This window comes from Hippoglossus hippoglossus, chromosome 24 (genome assembly GCF_009819705.1).
Source record: "Hippoglossus hippoglossus isolate fHipHip1 chromosome 24, fHipHip1.pri, whole genome shotgun sequence".
NCBI classification, from domain to species: Eukaryota; Metazoa; Chordata; class Actinopteri; order Pleuronectiformes; family Pleuronectidae; genus Hippoglossus; species Hippoglossus hippoglossus.
The window spans coordinates 5206719-5220066 of record NC_047174.1 but is presented as its reverse complement, the minus strand read 5'-3'; the positions used below and the strand labels follow the sequence as shown (position 1 = coordinate 5220066).

Below are 13348 nucleotides of genomic sequence, written 5' to 3'. Positions count from 1 at the left end.
ATTTAATATAAACCTCAATTATAAAATGGTATGATGTAACTAACTACACTTAATTCTTGGAGATTCCCCCTCTTACCATTTATAATAAAACACTTTATGAGATCACTACTTTTAAGTAAGTGATTTAAATACTTTTTCCACAAAAGACAAAATGATTGTAGCAACTTTAATGCTGGACGCTTTATTTTGAAACCAGAACTTTATTTTGAAGCCCCTTCACTCTACAACCGGAAGCAGACGTATTTCATTTCCCGTGAATATTTCTGCACAAACAGCTGCATCGCACGGGGGATTGTGAAGCAACAAACTGCGAATTTTGTGCAGTTTTCCATCTCGAATACGTAGAAACTGTCTCCGGTCAATACAAACATGGTGAGTTTGTTCTGTTTTACGATTGAATAGGAGGAAAAAGCCCCGTAGTAGCCACGTTAGCAGCTTTTTAATCCAGCGCAGCTAAGCTAACAAGCTCCGATGCTAATGTCTACTACTCCGTCAAACATGGATTTTCTCCCATTTGTTCCTCCGCTATAATCACCAGGTTTCAACATGAGGTCCCAGTGAACGCGTCTTTGCCCGTCGAGTCTGTAAATGAATAAAGTTTGTCGGATATTTGTGAATTTTCATTCACTTACGTTACGTTTCAGTGGGTGAGATGTTGCTAAATAACTAGCGTTTACCTCCTGGTTGAAAATCTGTGTGTTTAGAGGCACAAAAACTCAGCATCGCCTGCACATCTCTTTGTGTTTGGAGTAGCACAGATGTGTGTCGTGATGGTGTGAATTAAACGTTGTTAATTGTTTTTTTTACAGTCGCACACAATTTTGCTCGTCCAACCCACCAAGAGACCAGAGGGCCGCACATACGCTGACTATGAGTCGGTGAATGAATGTATGGAAGGTGAGTCTGCAGATGCTTTAAAGTGCTTTTCATTCCTAAATCTCTTTTGCTTCTGTGTCATTACATTTGGTTTAATCTGTTATTTAATAGTCCTCATTTAGCTTTAAGCAGAGTAATGGCATAATGTCACAACTGAGGTTCTAGTAATAATAAACTATGTATATGGCACCTTTCAAAACACAGTTACAAGGTGCTTTACAGGTTAAAAAGGAAAATTGAAGGCAAACAGTTGAAAAGCAAATGATAAACTATTTAGGAGCAAATTTGAAGATCACACCACAGATGCAGAAAAAGGAAAATGTTACACGTGAGAAAACAGCAAGAACAAGATTAAATAAAACATTATAAAATGTTTTGAATAGATGAGAAGTTCAAAACTAGAAGAAAGCCGGTAAATAAAAATGTGTCTTTAAGAGAGATTTTAAAGATGATAAGGAGTTTGCCAAACGGATCTCCTCAAGCCAAAGGATGTGAGCCCTGACAGAAAAGGCCGTGTCTCCTTTGGGCCTCAGGCTCATTCAGTATCATACAAATGCTTCAAACATAACGTTTTACATTATATTTCACATTTGGGATGTGTGTAGCAACGTAGATGCCTTCTAATACGTCTAATAATAGATGACAAGGGTAAGTGTATTATATTAAGTGTGTGTGATGAGTTAAAATGCCTAATGGAGATTGTTTTCATTTTAAAACATGGTTTTGAATTAAAATTGTATCTGTGTGAGCCTAGCGTGAATTTACTCTCCTTACTCCCTGCTGTTCGCCATTTTGTTTTGATGCACACTGTTGGGAACGGTTTTTGAATCTGTTCCCTTTGTTCTGCACCCCTCATCCAGGTGTGTGCAAAATGTATGAAGAGCATCTGAAGAGGATGAATCCAAACAGTCCATCCATCACTTATGACATCAGTCAGCTGTTTGACTTCATCGACGACTTGGCCGATCTTAGCTGTCTTGTGTAAGTTTGCTCTTTTCTGCGTACCGCCAGTATTTGAATGAACACCATGTTTGCATTGGGTGTGTTGATCACTTCCAGTAAACAGATCGTTTTAAATTTCCAAACAGGTACAGAGCTGACACCCAGACATACCAACCATACAACAAAGACTGGATCAAGGAGAAGATTTATGTCCTGCTGCGACGTCAGGCTCAGCAGGCGGCAAAGTAAAGGCGTCAGTGACAGGTTGTCCTGCTACACACACCTGGAAGGAGTTTACACTGCACTACATTTCCACAGCATCTTATGGATCTGTGTATATGGACAACATTGTCAGTTTGATAAGGGGTGGGTTTTCACGTTATACTATACATTGGAAAAGGTTCTGGTTTCAAAAATTGAGTAATGTGGGACATTTGGGCTTTATATGAAATGGAGTTGTGCTCGGCAGCATACAGATGTCTGTTACATCAAGAGGATAGAGGTGATGATGGCTGCAGGTTGGAGTAGGCGATCTAACGATTTATATTATGATCCATCTTAAGATGTCGATGTACTCTTGCTCTACCCTAACAACATTGATCCATGCAATGTTTACAAACCAACGGCTACGAGATGGCTCTACTATTATATCACGTATGGTCCCATTCATGAACTGTTTTAACGTATGCTAGCAAACGACTGGACATTTGTAGTGTGGCGGTAGTTCACCTACGCACAAACATCTGTAAACTTTGACAGGCAACAGCTGGGTCTTCTGGAGGTAATACAACAAATTGATTCAACTAACTTTAAAGGAAGCAAAGGAACATGTCAATAGTTTACAACCCCACCTAACAAGTTCCGGAAAGAGACGGTTATCACAGAACAAACCATTGTGATCTTGTGTCAAAAATGAAATTCATGATATGATTATTTGGAAGATCGCCCACTACTATCTGCAGGGACTAACTTATTGATGGAGAGGGATCCCTGACTGGAGAAGTGCTCCACAGGCTAGATGGGGGGAAAAAAACTTTGTGATCATCAAATGTTAGTAGTGTGATTTCAGTTTTACTTATTACTTATGACATGTTTTTTTTGTTTTTTTAATATAAACCCTTTCTGGGCGGTTGGATTTTGAACATGCAGTGGATTTTTAATGCAGGTGATGTATTTTTTTAACCAGTAACTGTCCACATACTCGACTAGTAACTTAACTGATCACAGACTGTTTCTTTTCTTCCATATTTCTTGTTATTGTTACCATAGCCTACGATCATTTTGTAAAATGCTTTTGTTTTGTTTTGCATAGATTTCAACTACCCCTGTTGTTGTTTAAGTTTGATTCAAATAAAATAAACTATTGTTTTCTGACCAGTGTCTCCCACCATGTTCCTGTTTAAAATCCAGATTTCACTTGCTTGTGCATGAGATGTGAATGCACGTACATGGCAAACAGTTTGTTGTGTATCATGCACACGAGGACTGGATGGTAAGTTTTATTAAATTTATAGTTTTGAACAATGTTGGATGTTGCCGGAGCCAGAAATCGAGACTCGGCGTGTTACTGTCTCTTTAAATGTGGCGGGCTGCCCTGTTGTTGCTGTGCTGGAAACCCCGTACTGACTGTGAAGGGACCCAAGATGGCTGACTACTCACGGGGGGGGGACCAGCTAGCAATTATCTGAGCCGTCGGGAATGAATGGCAAATAGCGCTGTAGCGTCGGGCGTAACCTCGGAGTAACCGCGCGGCAGCACTTTGTTGGCTCGCACGACTGTTCGGGATGCACGGATACCGGTACGGAGAGGGTGGTCTCTCCGCGGCCCCGAGCCAGAACATGGCGGAACACTTGGGGCAGAAATAGCGGCTAACGGCTAGCTAGCTTGGACGTATTATTCAGACACAATTGGGGGGGAAACAGCGGCGCGGGTAGTGAACACGGTGTCCGCGGGTGTGAAAATAATGTTACCGGTGCGCGGCTCTGCCCGTCGTGTGCTTTGTGTTGTTGTTTTGATCGCCAGGACATGTGGAGCGTAGGCAGCTAGCAGCGCAAGCTAACTCGGTAGCCGTGCTAGCTAACGCACCTAGCTAACGCTGCCCTCCAGCGTACAGGCTGTACTAACGGGCAGGCTGGGTGCTTCTGGGGAACCAGCGGTCGTTGGAGCCGAGTTTATTGTGAGTACCGCTCCCTCGGCGGTGTGTTGGGGGGGGGCGGGGGTTTGTAATGTCTGCCAGCCGTTGTTTTGACTATTAACACGTTAGCAAACGCCAATGCCCTCCGCACCGTAAACGGGTCCGTCGTTAGCTCGCTGCAACGGTCCGCGAGTCTCCTGCGCGAGATAAGTTTAAAACGGCCCGAGGGGCAGAAAAAAATAAACATATCGTAGTTGTGACTGCGGGGGACGTTTCCTGGTTCCTCGTCCCCGGACTTTGGAATAAGCTCGGGCTGGTTGAACACTCGAGCGGACGAGCCCAGCGCTGCATTGTAGAGGAGAACGAGGGAAAAAAGTGAAGTTGTGGTGTTACTAGGCGAGGCGGACATCCCTGAGACAAAGCCGAGAAGGAAGGTCCGGGAGGGGGATACCGGCCACCACCACCACCTGCCAGGATGACGGACACTCGCCGACGAGTCAAAGTCTACACCCTCAACGAGGACAGACAGTGGGATGACCGCGGGACCGGACACGTCTCCTCGGCTTATGTGGAGCGATTGAAAGGCACGTCCCTGCTGGTGCGAGCAGAGAGCGATGGTACGTGATCAGCCCGCCGTGTGTCAGTCAATCAGCTGGAGTTGTGGGTCATTATGTCAACAATGACTTCCACATGTGTTCCTCAGTTGTAACCACTGATGCAACGCTCATTTGTATGCAACACACACCACAACCCATCCTCCTCGTTTAAGCCCTGTTCATAATAACACTCATGGGCTATCTCCTTTTCAACCTGACAGGTTCCCTACTGCTGGAGTCCAAAATCAACCCAAACACAGCTTACCAGAAACAGCAGGTAAGTGTTGTGTGTTGTCAACGGCCGCAGCGTGTAAGACGTGGATTTCCCTTCTCTGATTGTAAAGTGGCTTTTGTTTTTCCTCTTCAAAAGGACACGTTGATAGTGTGGTCGGAGGCAGAGAACTACGATCTGGCGCTCAGCTTCCAAGAGAAGGCTGGCTGTGATGAAATCTGGGAGAAAATATGCCAGGTAAGTGCCCTTCTCTGTGCGTGGGAGTGTGTTTGTCTGCTCCGTCTGCGTGTGCATTTAATATTATATGTGGTGGGTGGTTCTGTTGCTGGTGTCTGCAACTACAGTACTTACGTTCTCTGTTTGTCTCGCCGTTCAGGTGCAGGGGAAAGACCCGTCAGTGGACATCACCCAGGATGTAGTGGACGAGTCTGAGGAGGAGCGCTTCGATGACATGTCGTCGCCGGGTCTAGAGTTGCCCCCATGTGAACTGAACCGCTTGGAGGACCTCGCCGAGATGGTGGCCTCCTCACTCCCATCGCCACTGCGGCGCGAGAAACTGGCACTTGCCGTGGAGAACGAGGGCTACATTCGCAAAATCCTGGAACTGTTCCGCGTGTGTGAGGATTTAGAGAATCGAGAGGGACTGCACCACCTCTACGAAATCATCAAAGGCATCTTCCTGCTCAATCGCACGGCACTCTTTGAGGTTATGTTCTCTGAAGAGTGCATCATGGACGTCATTGGTTGTCTGGAGTTTGACCCGGCGCTCCCGCAGCCACGGCGGCATCGAGAGTTTCTCACTAAGACAGCTCGCTTTAAGGAGGTGATCCCCATCTCTGATCCCGAACTGCGTCAGAAAATACACCAGACATATCGGGTGCAGTATATTCAGGACATGGTGCTGCCCACGCCCTCTGTATTTGAGGAAAACATGCTGTCCACCCTGCACTCCTTCATCTTCTTCAACAAGGTGGAGATTGTGGGCATGCTACAGGTGAGAGAGGCAGACATTACATGTGTTGCCAGTGAAATGTATTTGTCACCAGTGTTTTTACTTAGTTGTGTGTATGCCCCACATTTTAACTGAGACATTTTTACTCAAAGCAAAGGCATTTGATACACATTTATACAACCTCAGTAAGAAGAACCTTTCCAGACAATCCTGTCATAACATCGGAATGCACACATAAGAGAATATCATTTGAAAACAGTGTTTATGCAGTGATAACTGTAAATTACAGTAATTGTAGGATTGTACAAAGGTTTCATTTTTGGCTGATTGTGCTTTACCCAGTCTGAGTTTGTCTGCTAGTCTTTTATGGTCATGTGACCTTTGTGTTTTTGTACTGTGTCAACTCAGCAGTGTTTATGTATGGCCGTCTCCATAGAGACGGAGAAGTGTTGTGTAAATCAGTTATGCTGTGGTAGAGGAAACGGGCACGCTGTTGACTCTGGTACACTGGGCTATGTGAAGTTGTAAAGTCAAACACAAACTGATACAGACCTTCCTCACCAAGAAGCTGCAGTTTTATTAAGCCAAAATTAACTATTTAAAATAACACTTGATATACTGGATCATAGATAACCCTGAATGCTACTCAGTTTTCAGTTCAAAGCATTTAACGTGCATAAGCTTTCATCTATATACAGCACATTTTCTAAATGTAAACTGCAGTAGTTTAGACATAACGGTAAATAAATGTGTGTATTTTATTTCTGGTTGTATATTGAATGTAAAAGGTGTTTATAACAACAAATTATGTTGCACTATAATTGTGCTTTTAAATCAGTTTTGTGTAAATATGGTGAGTGCTTCATTTGTTTCCTGATTATTTTCGAAATTACTTTGCTGTAATGAATTTGGTTGAGTGAACAACTAGCCGTAGAACACTAACCTTTTTATTTAAAAAATACATCCCGACTTGATGCTCATCTCCTCTTTTATTTTGCTGCCAGGACGATGAGAAGTTTCTGACAGACCTCTTTGCACAGCTAACAGATGAGGCTACTGATGACGACAAAAGACACGAGCTGGTATGCCACGTCCTGACCGATTACCTGTCAAGTTATTTGCATGTTTCTCCTTGTCCTTTTAATTCATGGAGCCGTGTTTGTTTGTCTTACAGGTGAACTTCCTAAAAGAATTCTGTGCATTCTCACAAACGTTACAACCTCAAAACAGAGACGCCTTCTTCAAGACATTGTCAAACATGGGCATTTTACCTGCACTAGAGGTCATACTGGTGAGTGCAGCCCTCTCAAAATTGGAATTGTGTTTGTTGTGCAGTGCTTAGACATACAAGGAATTTGGTGTTTTTGACCCCTTTATGCATGCATGCATGAATGTTAAAGCTAAAAGATTAGAGGTGTTGACAGTATGTATTTAAAACTGTGCATCTGTTTCATACAAGCTATTTTGTTGTCCGGGGTTGTGCACAGAAAAAAAAACACCCTGCGGAGGAAGCAAAATCAGACTCTGTGGTATTTTATTCAACTGTGTTGTGACTAAGGAGCCAGTTATGTGATTTGCATATTTTTGTGTGCAGCTCTTGTTTTGCGTTCAAGTTAAAGGGCATTTCTGTTACAGCTTTAGACATGACATGGCATTTTTTCTATAGCAAGTCGCGCGAACTCATAAAACAAACCAAATATTAGTTTTGTCTTTATAGGATTAAACCTTAAAGCTTGCCATACATCGGGCATGTATAAGTTCCAGTAGCTGCAGGGTGACATGGTTTTGGTGACACATTTGCCATGCACATGCTATTTGTCGTCTTTGAGCTGTTAGCGTGTCAGGTTATAACAAGAAAATGGTGTTTTTTTAGTATTCACCACGTTTCATTAAAGGATCTTTCATATTACTGGTCACAGATCAGCAGAATTCACTCTCAAATTCAAGTGTAGACAGATTGTGTCACATGCTGAACACCACAATGGTCGACTTTATTCACAGCTTATTCAGTTTTGATTTATAGTTTCCACAAACCCAACAGTTACAACAAGTTGTTAAAAACCCCAAACACATTAAGTGCATTACAAGGGTTTTTATTTTGTTTTTATTTTTGACATTTTCAGTCCCAGTTTTACTTTTAAGCTGAAATCTTTGCTTTTATGATCAAAGCCTACAGAAGACAAATACACTTTTTCCCCAGACAAAATGATTTAGCCTTTATGCAGTTGATTCCTTTACGTACTCTACAGTAGCGATAATCCTGTTTGATCAAAGTTTGGAAATATTTTACCTAGTAATTAACAACAAATGCAGGTCAGGGTAAAACATCTAAACAAACTAAGAATCTAATAGTAAGTAGATGATGGACGCATACCCTAGTTGAAGTGTGTACTTGTTACTTCTAACACGTGTACACTGTTGGACTTACAAGCATTTGTGAGAGTAATACCCATTTCTCACTGGTTTTGACTCACTCGTAGACATAAACAAAGAAGAAAGAAATAATAATCTGAAGGTGAAACAAACTGATCCAGGGTCCCTTTTGACAATTGTGTCTGTGCCCATTTTGTTTTCAAAACAGGGAATGGATGACGTTCAGGTGCGTGGGGCAGCCACAGATATCTTCTCTTATCTGGTGGAGTACAACCCCTCCATGGTACGAGAGTTCGTCATGCAGGAATCTCAGCAGAATGATGATGTAAGTACATGAACAAAATTAGACGGGCATCTTCTCCAGCATTTTAGCATAGTGTTATCAAGCATCCAGTGTTTTGATATTGACATATGAGCAAGATATGCATTCAGGATAAAGAGGTGTTCTGTCACTAATGATCATTTGTTGCCCCATCAGGACATCCTCCTGATCAACCTGATCATTGAACACATGATCTGTGACACAGACCCCGAACTGGGGGGGGCGGTGCAGCTGATGGGCCTGCTAAGGACTCTGGTGGACCCAGAGAATATGCTGGCTACGGCAAATGTGAGTTTGCATTCTGAATCTATTGGTCCTGTAATTTCAAAATTGAAGACGCAGAGAATCCACGAGGTGTAAATGGAAGTCCCACAGTCACGTCTATATGTACAAAGTAGAAGAATGTGATCCGAGTCGATATTGGGTTAATTGACCACAGTTCAGATACTGTAGTCAAAATCAGGATAAAAATTAATATATCCAAACCGGATAATCTACATTTTTCTGCGAATCAAGTTACTCTCTAGTAAATCAAAATGTTTGTGTCTATCTTTTCTTCTTTTCCCAGAAAACTGAGAAGACAGAGTTCCTGAGCTTCTTCTACAAGCACTGTATGCACGTCCTCTCGGCTCCACTACTGGCCAACACCACGGAGGAAAAACCCAGCAAAGGTATTGAACATCTGTTTGGATACATGTGTGACGGGTTTTTTATTGTTCAAACTTTGTCAACAAGTATGTACTTAGTTACCATCTTTCTTTTATGTTCAGATGACTTTCAAACATCCCAGTTGCTGGCGTTGATTCTGGAGCTGTTGACGTTCTGTGTGGAGCATCACACCTATCACATCAAGAACTATATCATCAACAAGGACATTCTCAGGAGGGTTCTGGTGCTCACTGCGTCTCAGCACGCGTTCCTGGCCCTATGTGAGTCCACAGCTTTAACTCTTAGTTCCTGCCAACTCAGGCAGACCCACCACGTGAAAAAGTTTGGAGCTCAATATTGATCTCTATGTCCGTATAACCAGGTGCCCTGCGCTTCATGCGGAGGATCATTGGTCTGAAGGATGAATTCTACAATCGCTACATCATGAGGAACTTTCTTTTTGAGCCCGTCATCAAGGCCTTCCTCAACAATGGATCCCGCTACAATCTCATGAACTCGGCAATCATTGAGATGTTTGAGTATGTCCGTGTGGTGAGTATTGCCTGAACCTGGCTTTCATTTCACTCTTTACAGAATAATTTTTTTCTGCCTAAAGCCTGTGATGATTACAGTGACCTTTGTGCCAATTTTTCATTTTAATATATCAGAAAAAGCTTCAAAACCCAAAGGAAAATGTTTCACATATAAACATCTGACAGTAAATCTCAGATGGGAACATGATTTATTGTTATTGACAGTTAAACCTCAGAGCCACAGAAGTTTGCTTTTCACCATCAAACCTTAGCATCGTTGTTGCTGCTCCATCAATTCTGCCTTAGTTGTTTTTCCTGTTGCGGATTTTCTTTCCTGTTCTGTTGCTAGTTGAGCTTCTCGTCAAACCTGTGTAACATAGAACCTTTTAAAGTCAGTCCTGTATTTGTTTCTACGATTTTCCATTTTTGCAAATGATGAGTTATTCTGAATATCAAGCAAGCAGCGGTACATACAATTTTATGTTTGATTAAAATTGCACTCATTCTAAATATGAACTGACAGGGTTATTTGTTTTTCTATGTTTATTTCCTTATATAATTTCTGGTTAGATCTTCATAAATCTCATTAAACAACATCCTCAAAAGTGAAAACTTGTGAAACGTAACATTTTATTGATTGTGTTTAACTTGTTTGGTTTGATCTCCCCCTCTTTCGCTCATTTCCTCCATCCTTCATTCCTCCTCTGCTCTACACTCTCAACTACCATCATCTTTTTCATCCCTTTCATACTTTTACCCACATTTCCCTCTCTGCTGCTGCGTCACTACACTCGTTCCTCTCTCTGTCCCTCTCTCTCTCTCCCATTGCTCCTAGGAGGATGTGAAGTCTCTCACAGCTCATATAGTTGAGAACTACTGGAAAGCTCTGGAAGACGTCGACTACGTCCAGACGTTCAAGGGCCTGAAGCTGCGGTATGAACAGCAGCGAGAGAGACAAGACAACCCCAAACTGGATAGGTGAGAAAACCGAGGCTGCAACACTACTACTATTACAACTACTATTACACTGTCACTGATGATTTAAAGGGTGAGACAATCCTCTGTCTGAGGGTGTGTCTCCAAATAAAAGGAAGTAGTAAAGTGAAGTGTCTTCTTTCAGTCTCAGTTTTTTAGTGTAAGTAAGTTAGTGTGGATACAGTCACTGCACTGACTGTATAAAAGCAAATGTTGTGTTACCGGTTTCTCAGTTTAACACAACGAGCCCTCTGTTAATAACTGCTTAGATGGAGCAATATACCACTTACATGTCAATGTGTATTTTTTAGCTTGACACTGCTTCTGATTCTTGTTAATCATTTGCAGTTCTCAGGAATCGTTGAAGTTCATCTTGATCTTGTAGCAGCTCTTCACCGACCTTTAGTTCACGGTTGAAATACCCTCAGCTGTAATACATCATACCTCTGTAGGGCAACAGTGACATCAGAATTAATGAATGGATTGGCTACACAGCACATGTGTATAGCTAATATACTATACCTATGCACTAAAGTCACAAGTAATAACTCTTATAACCAGGGTCATAAGAGTACATTTTAGGATATTTTACACATGAATATAAGTGTATTTTCTGTTTTAACCACTAAGCTGTGCATTGTCCTCTGCAGCATGCGCTCCATCCTGCGGAACCATCGCTTCCGTCGTGATGCACGGACGCTGGAGGATGAAGAGGAGATGTGGTTCAACACAGATGAGGACGACCTGGAGGACGGTGAGGCGGTGGTTCCTCCCTCTGACAAGATGAAGAGCGAGGAAGACCTCATGGAACCTATAAGCAAATTCATGGAGAGAAAGAAATGTACGTATTGGAAAGCAGTTTTTTCCACTGTAGATTTTTTTTTTTTTTTTACTCAAAAAGAAGTAAGAAGAAAAGATCAGGGAAGACTTGATGTCTGACATTACGTGTTTGCATCGGGATTCCATTAGGAAAGAGACAAGGCAAGATTATAGGAAAGCCAGAGTCTAAAGCTTATAGCAAATAAAAATTGTGTCTCTTGTCTTCTCCCTCTCTGACCACAGTGAAAGACCCAGACGACAAAGAAGTTCTGGGGAAGTCGAGCTTGTCAGGTCGACAGAATCCCAGCTTCAAACTCTCCTTCTCTGGCTCAACTAAAACCAGCCTATCCAGCCCCCCCTCATCTGCCTCGCTGAACCCAGGTTCTCCGGGATCACCGGGGTCTCCGGGCTCAGGAGTGCGCAGCTCACCCCCCAACACAACCGTAACCACAAAGGTACATATCAGCAAAAATTGCATAATTTCAGATTAGTTTAATGAAAGCATGAAAGATGAATGGACTTATTCTGTGTCTTGTCTTCCTCAGGGAGGTTTAGTGGGACTGGTTGATTATCCTGATGATGACGACGACGAGGAGGAAGAGGAGGAGGAGGAAGATGCGGACAGTAAAGGGGAACCCCTGCCCCCTTCGAAGAAGTCCAAACTGAGCTCCTAAAAGAAGCATCGCCGTCTCAGCTTGTGCTCTGCTCAGACAGTTTCAGTGCATAGACTTTACACAAGAATGATCAAACTTGTAAACAAATTGAATGAATGAATGCAAACCGCCCCTCTCCGTCAGCGGGCGGCCCACAGAGGAGCAGACTGTGAATGGATTTGGAGCCTCCTCAGTTTAGCCCCAAGACTCGTTCATACAAGTGCCAATCGGGAGACCAGGAGTGGGTAAAAAAAAAAAAAAAAAAAGTCTGAAAAGTGGAACAGGCCAGTGAAAGTTGGGGGGGAAAGTTCGGACTCGGACAGTACAAAACATGTTGGACTTTAACAACTCAGCAACTGGAGGAAAAGACCACACACAAAACAAGTACAAGCAGAATGAAGCCCCAGAGAGCTCACAGGCTCGGACCATAACCCACTGCCCCCCCCCCCCGCCCCCCACTCAGGGAAGGACATCACAGTGGCCCAGACGGGTCGGCCAATTCAGACCCAGAACCACAACTCGCACCCCACCCCCCCTCTCCCCAGAATCCTTTCTTACTTCTTTTCTCCTCTGCTCTCTTCTTCGTCTGTTTGCTTTCTGCCCCCCACCCCCCTTTTTTTTAAGTTAGTATATAGGACCAGACGGGAGGCGGCATGTGGCAAAGAGCTGTCCTTGTTGTCGTTTGATGATGTCATCAGTGTCGTTGTTCCTCAGCGGACGTTCTTTCTGACTAGAAAAAAGCCAGCAGTTTCAGTTTTTCCTTATTTTTTTATTTTTTTCTCTATTTGTCTCTGTCTTTCTCCTGTTTTTTGTAAATGATAACAAAAAAGACCTGCCTTTAAATGTTCAGGACGTTTTCAGTCACACTTGAACAGGTTTTTAAAGACCTCAGTAGGTGAGCTAGTTTTACCCTTTTTGCCCTTTGAAACTGCAGATTTTTTGGAGAATTTGTAATCCCGTCTTGATTAAAGATTGAGTGGAATTCTAGATGTGATGAATTTTGTCATATCTTCTCATTTTTTTTCCTTTTCCATGAGTGTACACTTAGTTGTTCAGAATATTTGGGACCATTAAAATGATCTTTGCTGTAAGTCGTCCTACTGCCCTTTGTCCTAATAACTCAAGTGTTTGTCTGCTGCCTTTTACTTTAACCAGTGGTTTCCTTTGTCGGGTTGACACTGCATCAGTCACACAATGACCAGGTTTAACATGGTTCCACAAAACATCACAATGTTAAAACTGAAGCCTGTAATTCTTCTGTCAAACAGGAAACATTTGAGCAGTGACTTGGAA

At 42.7% G+C, this 13348-nt stretch overlaps 2 protein-coding genes across 4 annotated transcripts; both read left to right on the top strand.

The window, feature by feature from the left end:
- The first annotated feature begins 225 nt into the window (after positions 1–225).
- Positions 226–3193, top strand: erh (ERH mRNA splicing and mitosis factor). Its single transcript, XM_034580183.1, has 4 exons — positions 226–372; positions 810–897; positions 1737–1857; positions 1965–3193. The coding sequence occupies exons 1-4, from the start codon at positions 370–372 to the stop codon at positions 2065–2067; spliced, it is 315 nt and encodes a 104-aa protein (XP_034436074.1). The 5' UTR covers positions 226–369; the 3' UTR covers positions 2068–3193.
- Positions 3194–3423: 230 nt separating this feature from the next.
- On the top strand, positions 3424–13146 carry smek1 (SMEK homolog 1, suppressor of mek1 (Dictyostelium)). Of its 3 annotated transcripts, none has more exons than XM_034579862.1 (15): positions 3424–4569; positions 4770–4825; positions 4919–5017; positions 5157–5774; positions 6737–6814; positions 6907–7023; positions 8314–8430; positions 8584–8715; positions 8996–9098; positions 9198–9356; positions 9458–9627; positions 10444–10586; positions 11234–11424; positions 11646–11857; positions 11948–13037. In XM_034579862.1, exons 1-15 carry the CDS (start codon positions 4428–4430, stop codon positions 12074–12076), a joined length of 2466 nt encoding a protein of 821 aa, XP_034435753.1. In that variant the 5' UTR covers positions 3424–4427; the 3' UTR covers positions 12077–13037. The 3 variants fall into 3 exon arrangements, with proteins under 3 accessions (XP_034435753.1, XP_034435752.1, XP_034435754.1); XM_034579863.1 differs by having other exon boundaries at positions 4428–4569; positions 10447–10586; positions 11948–13146; XM_034579861.1 differs by having other exon boundaries at positions 3446–4569; positions 8996–9356; positions 11948–13146.
- Positions 13147–13348: the final 202 nt, after the last annotated feature.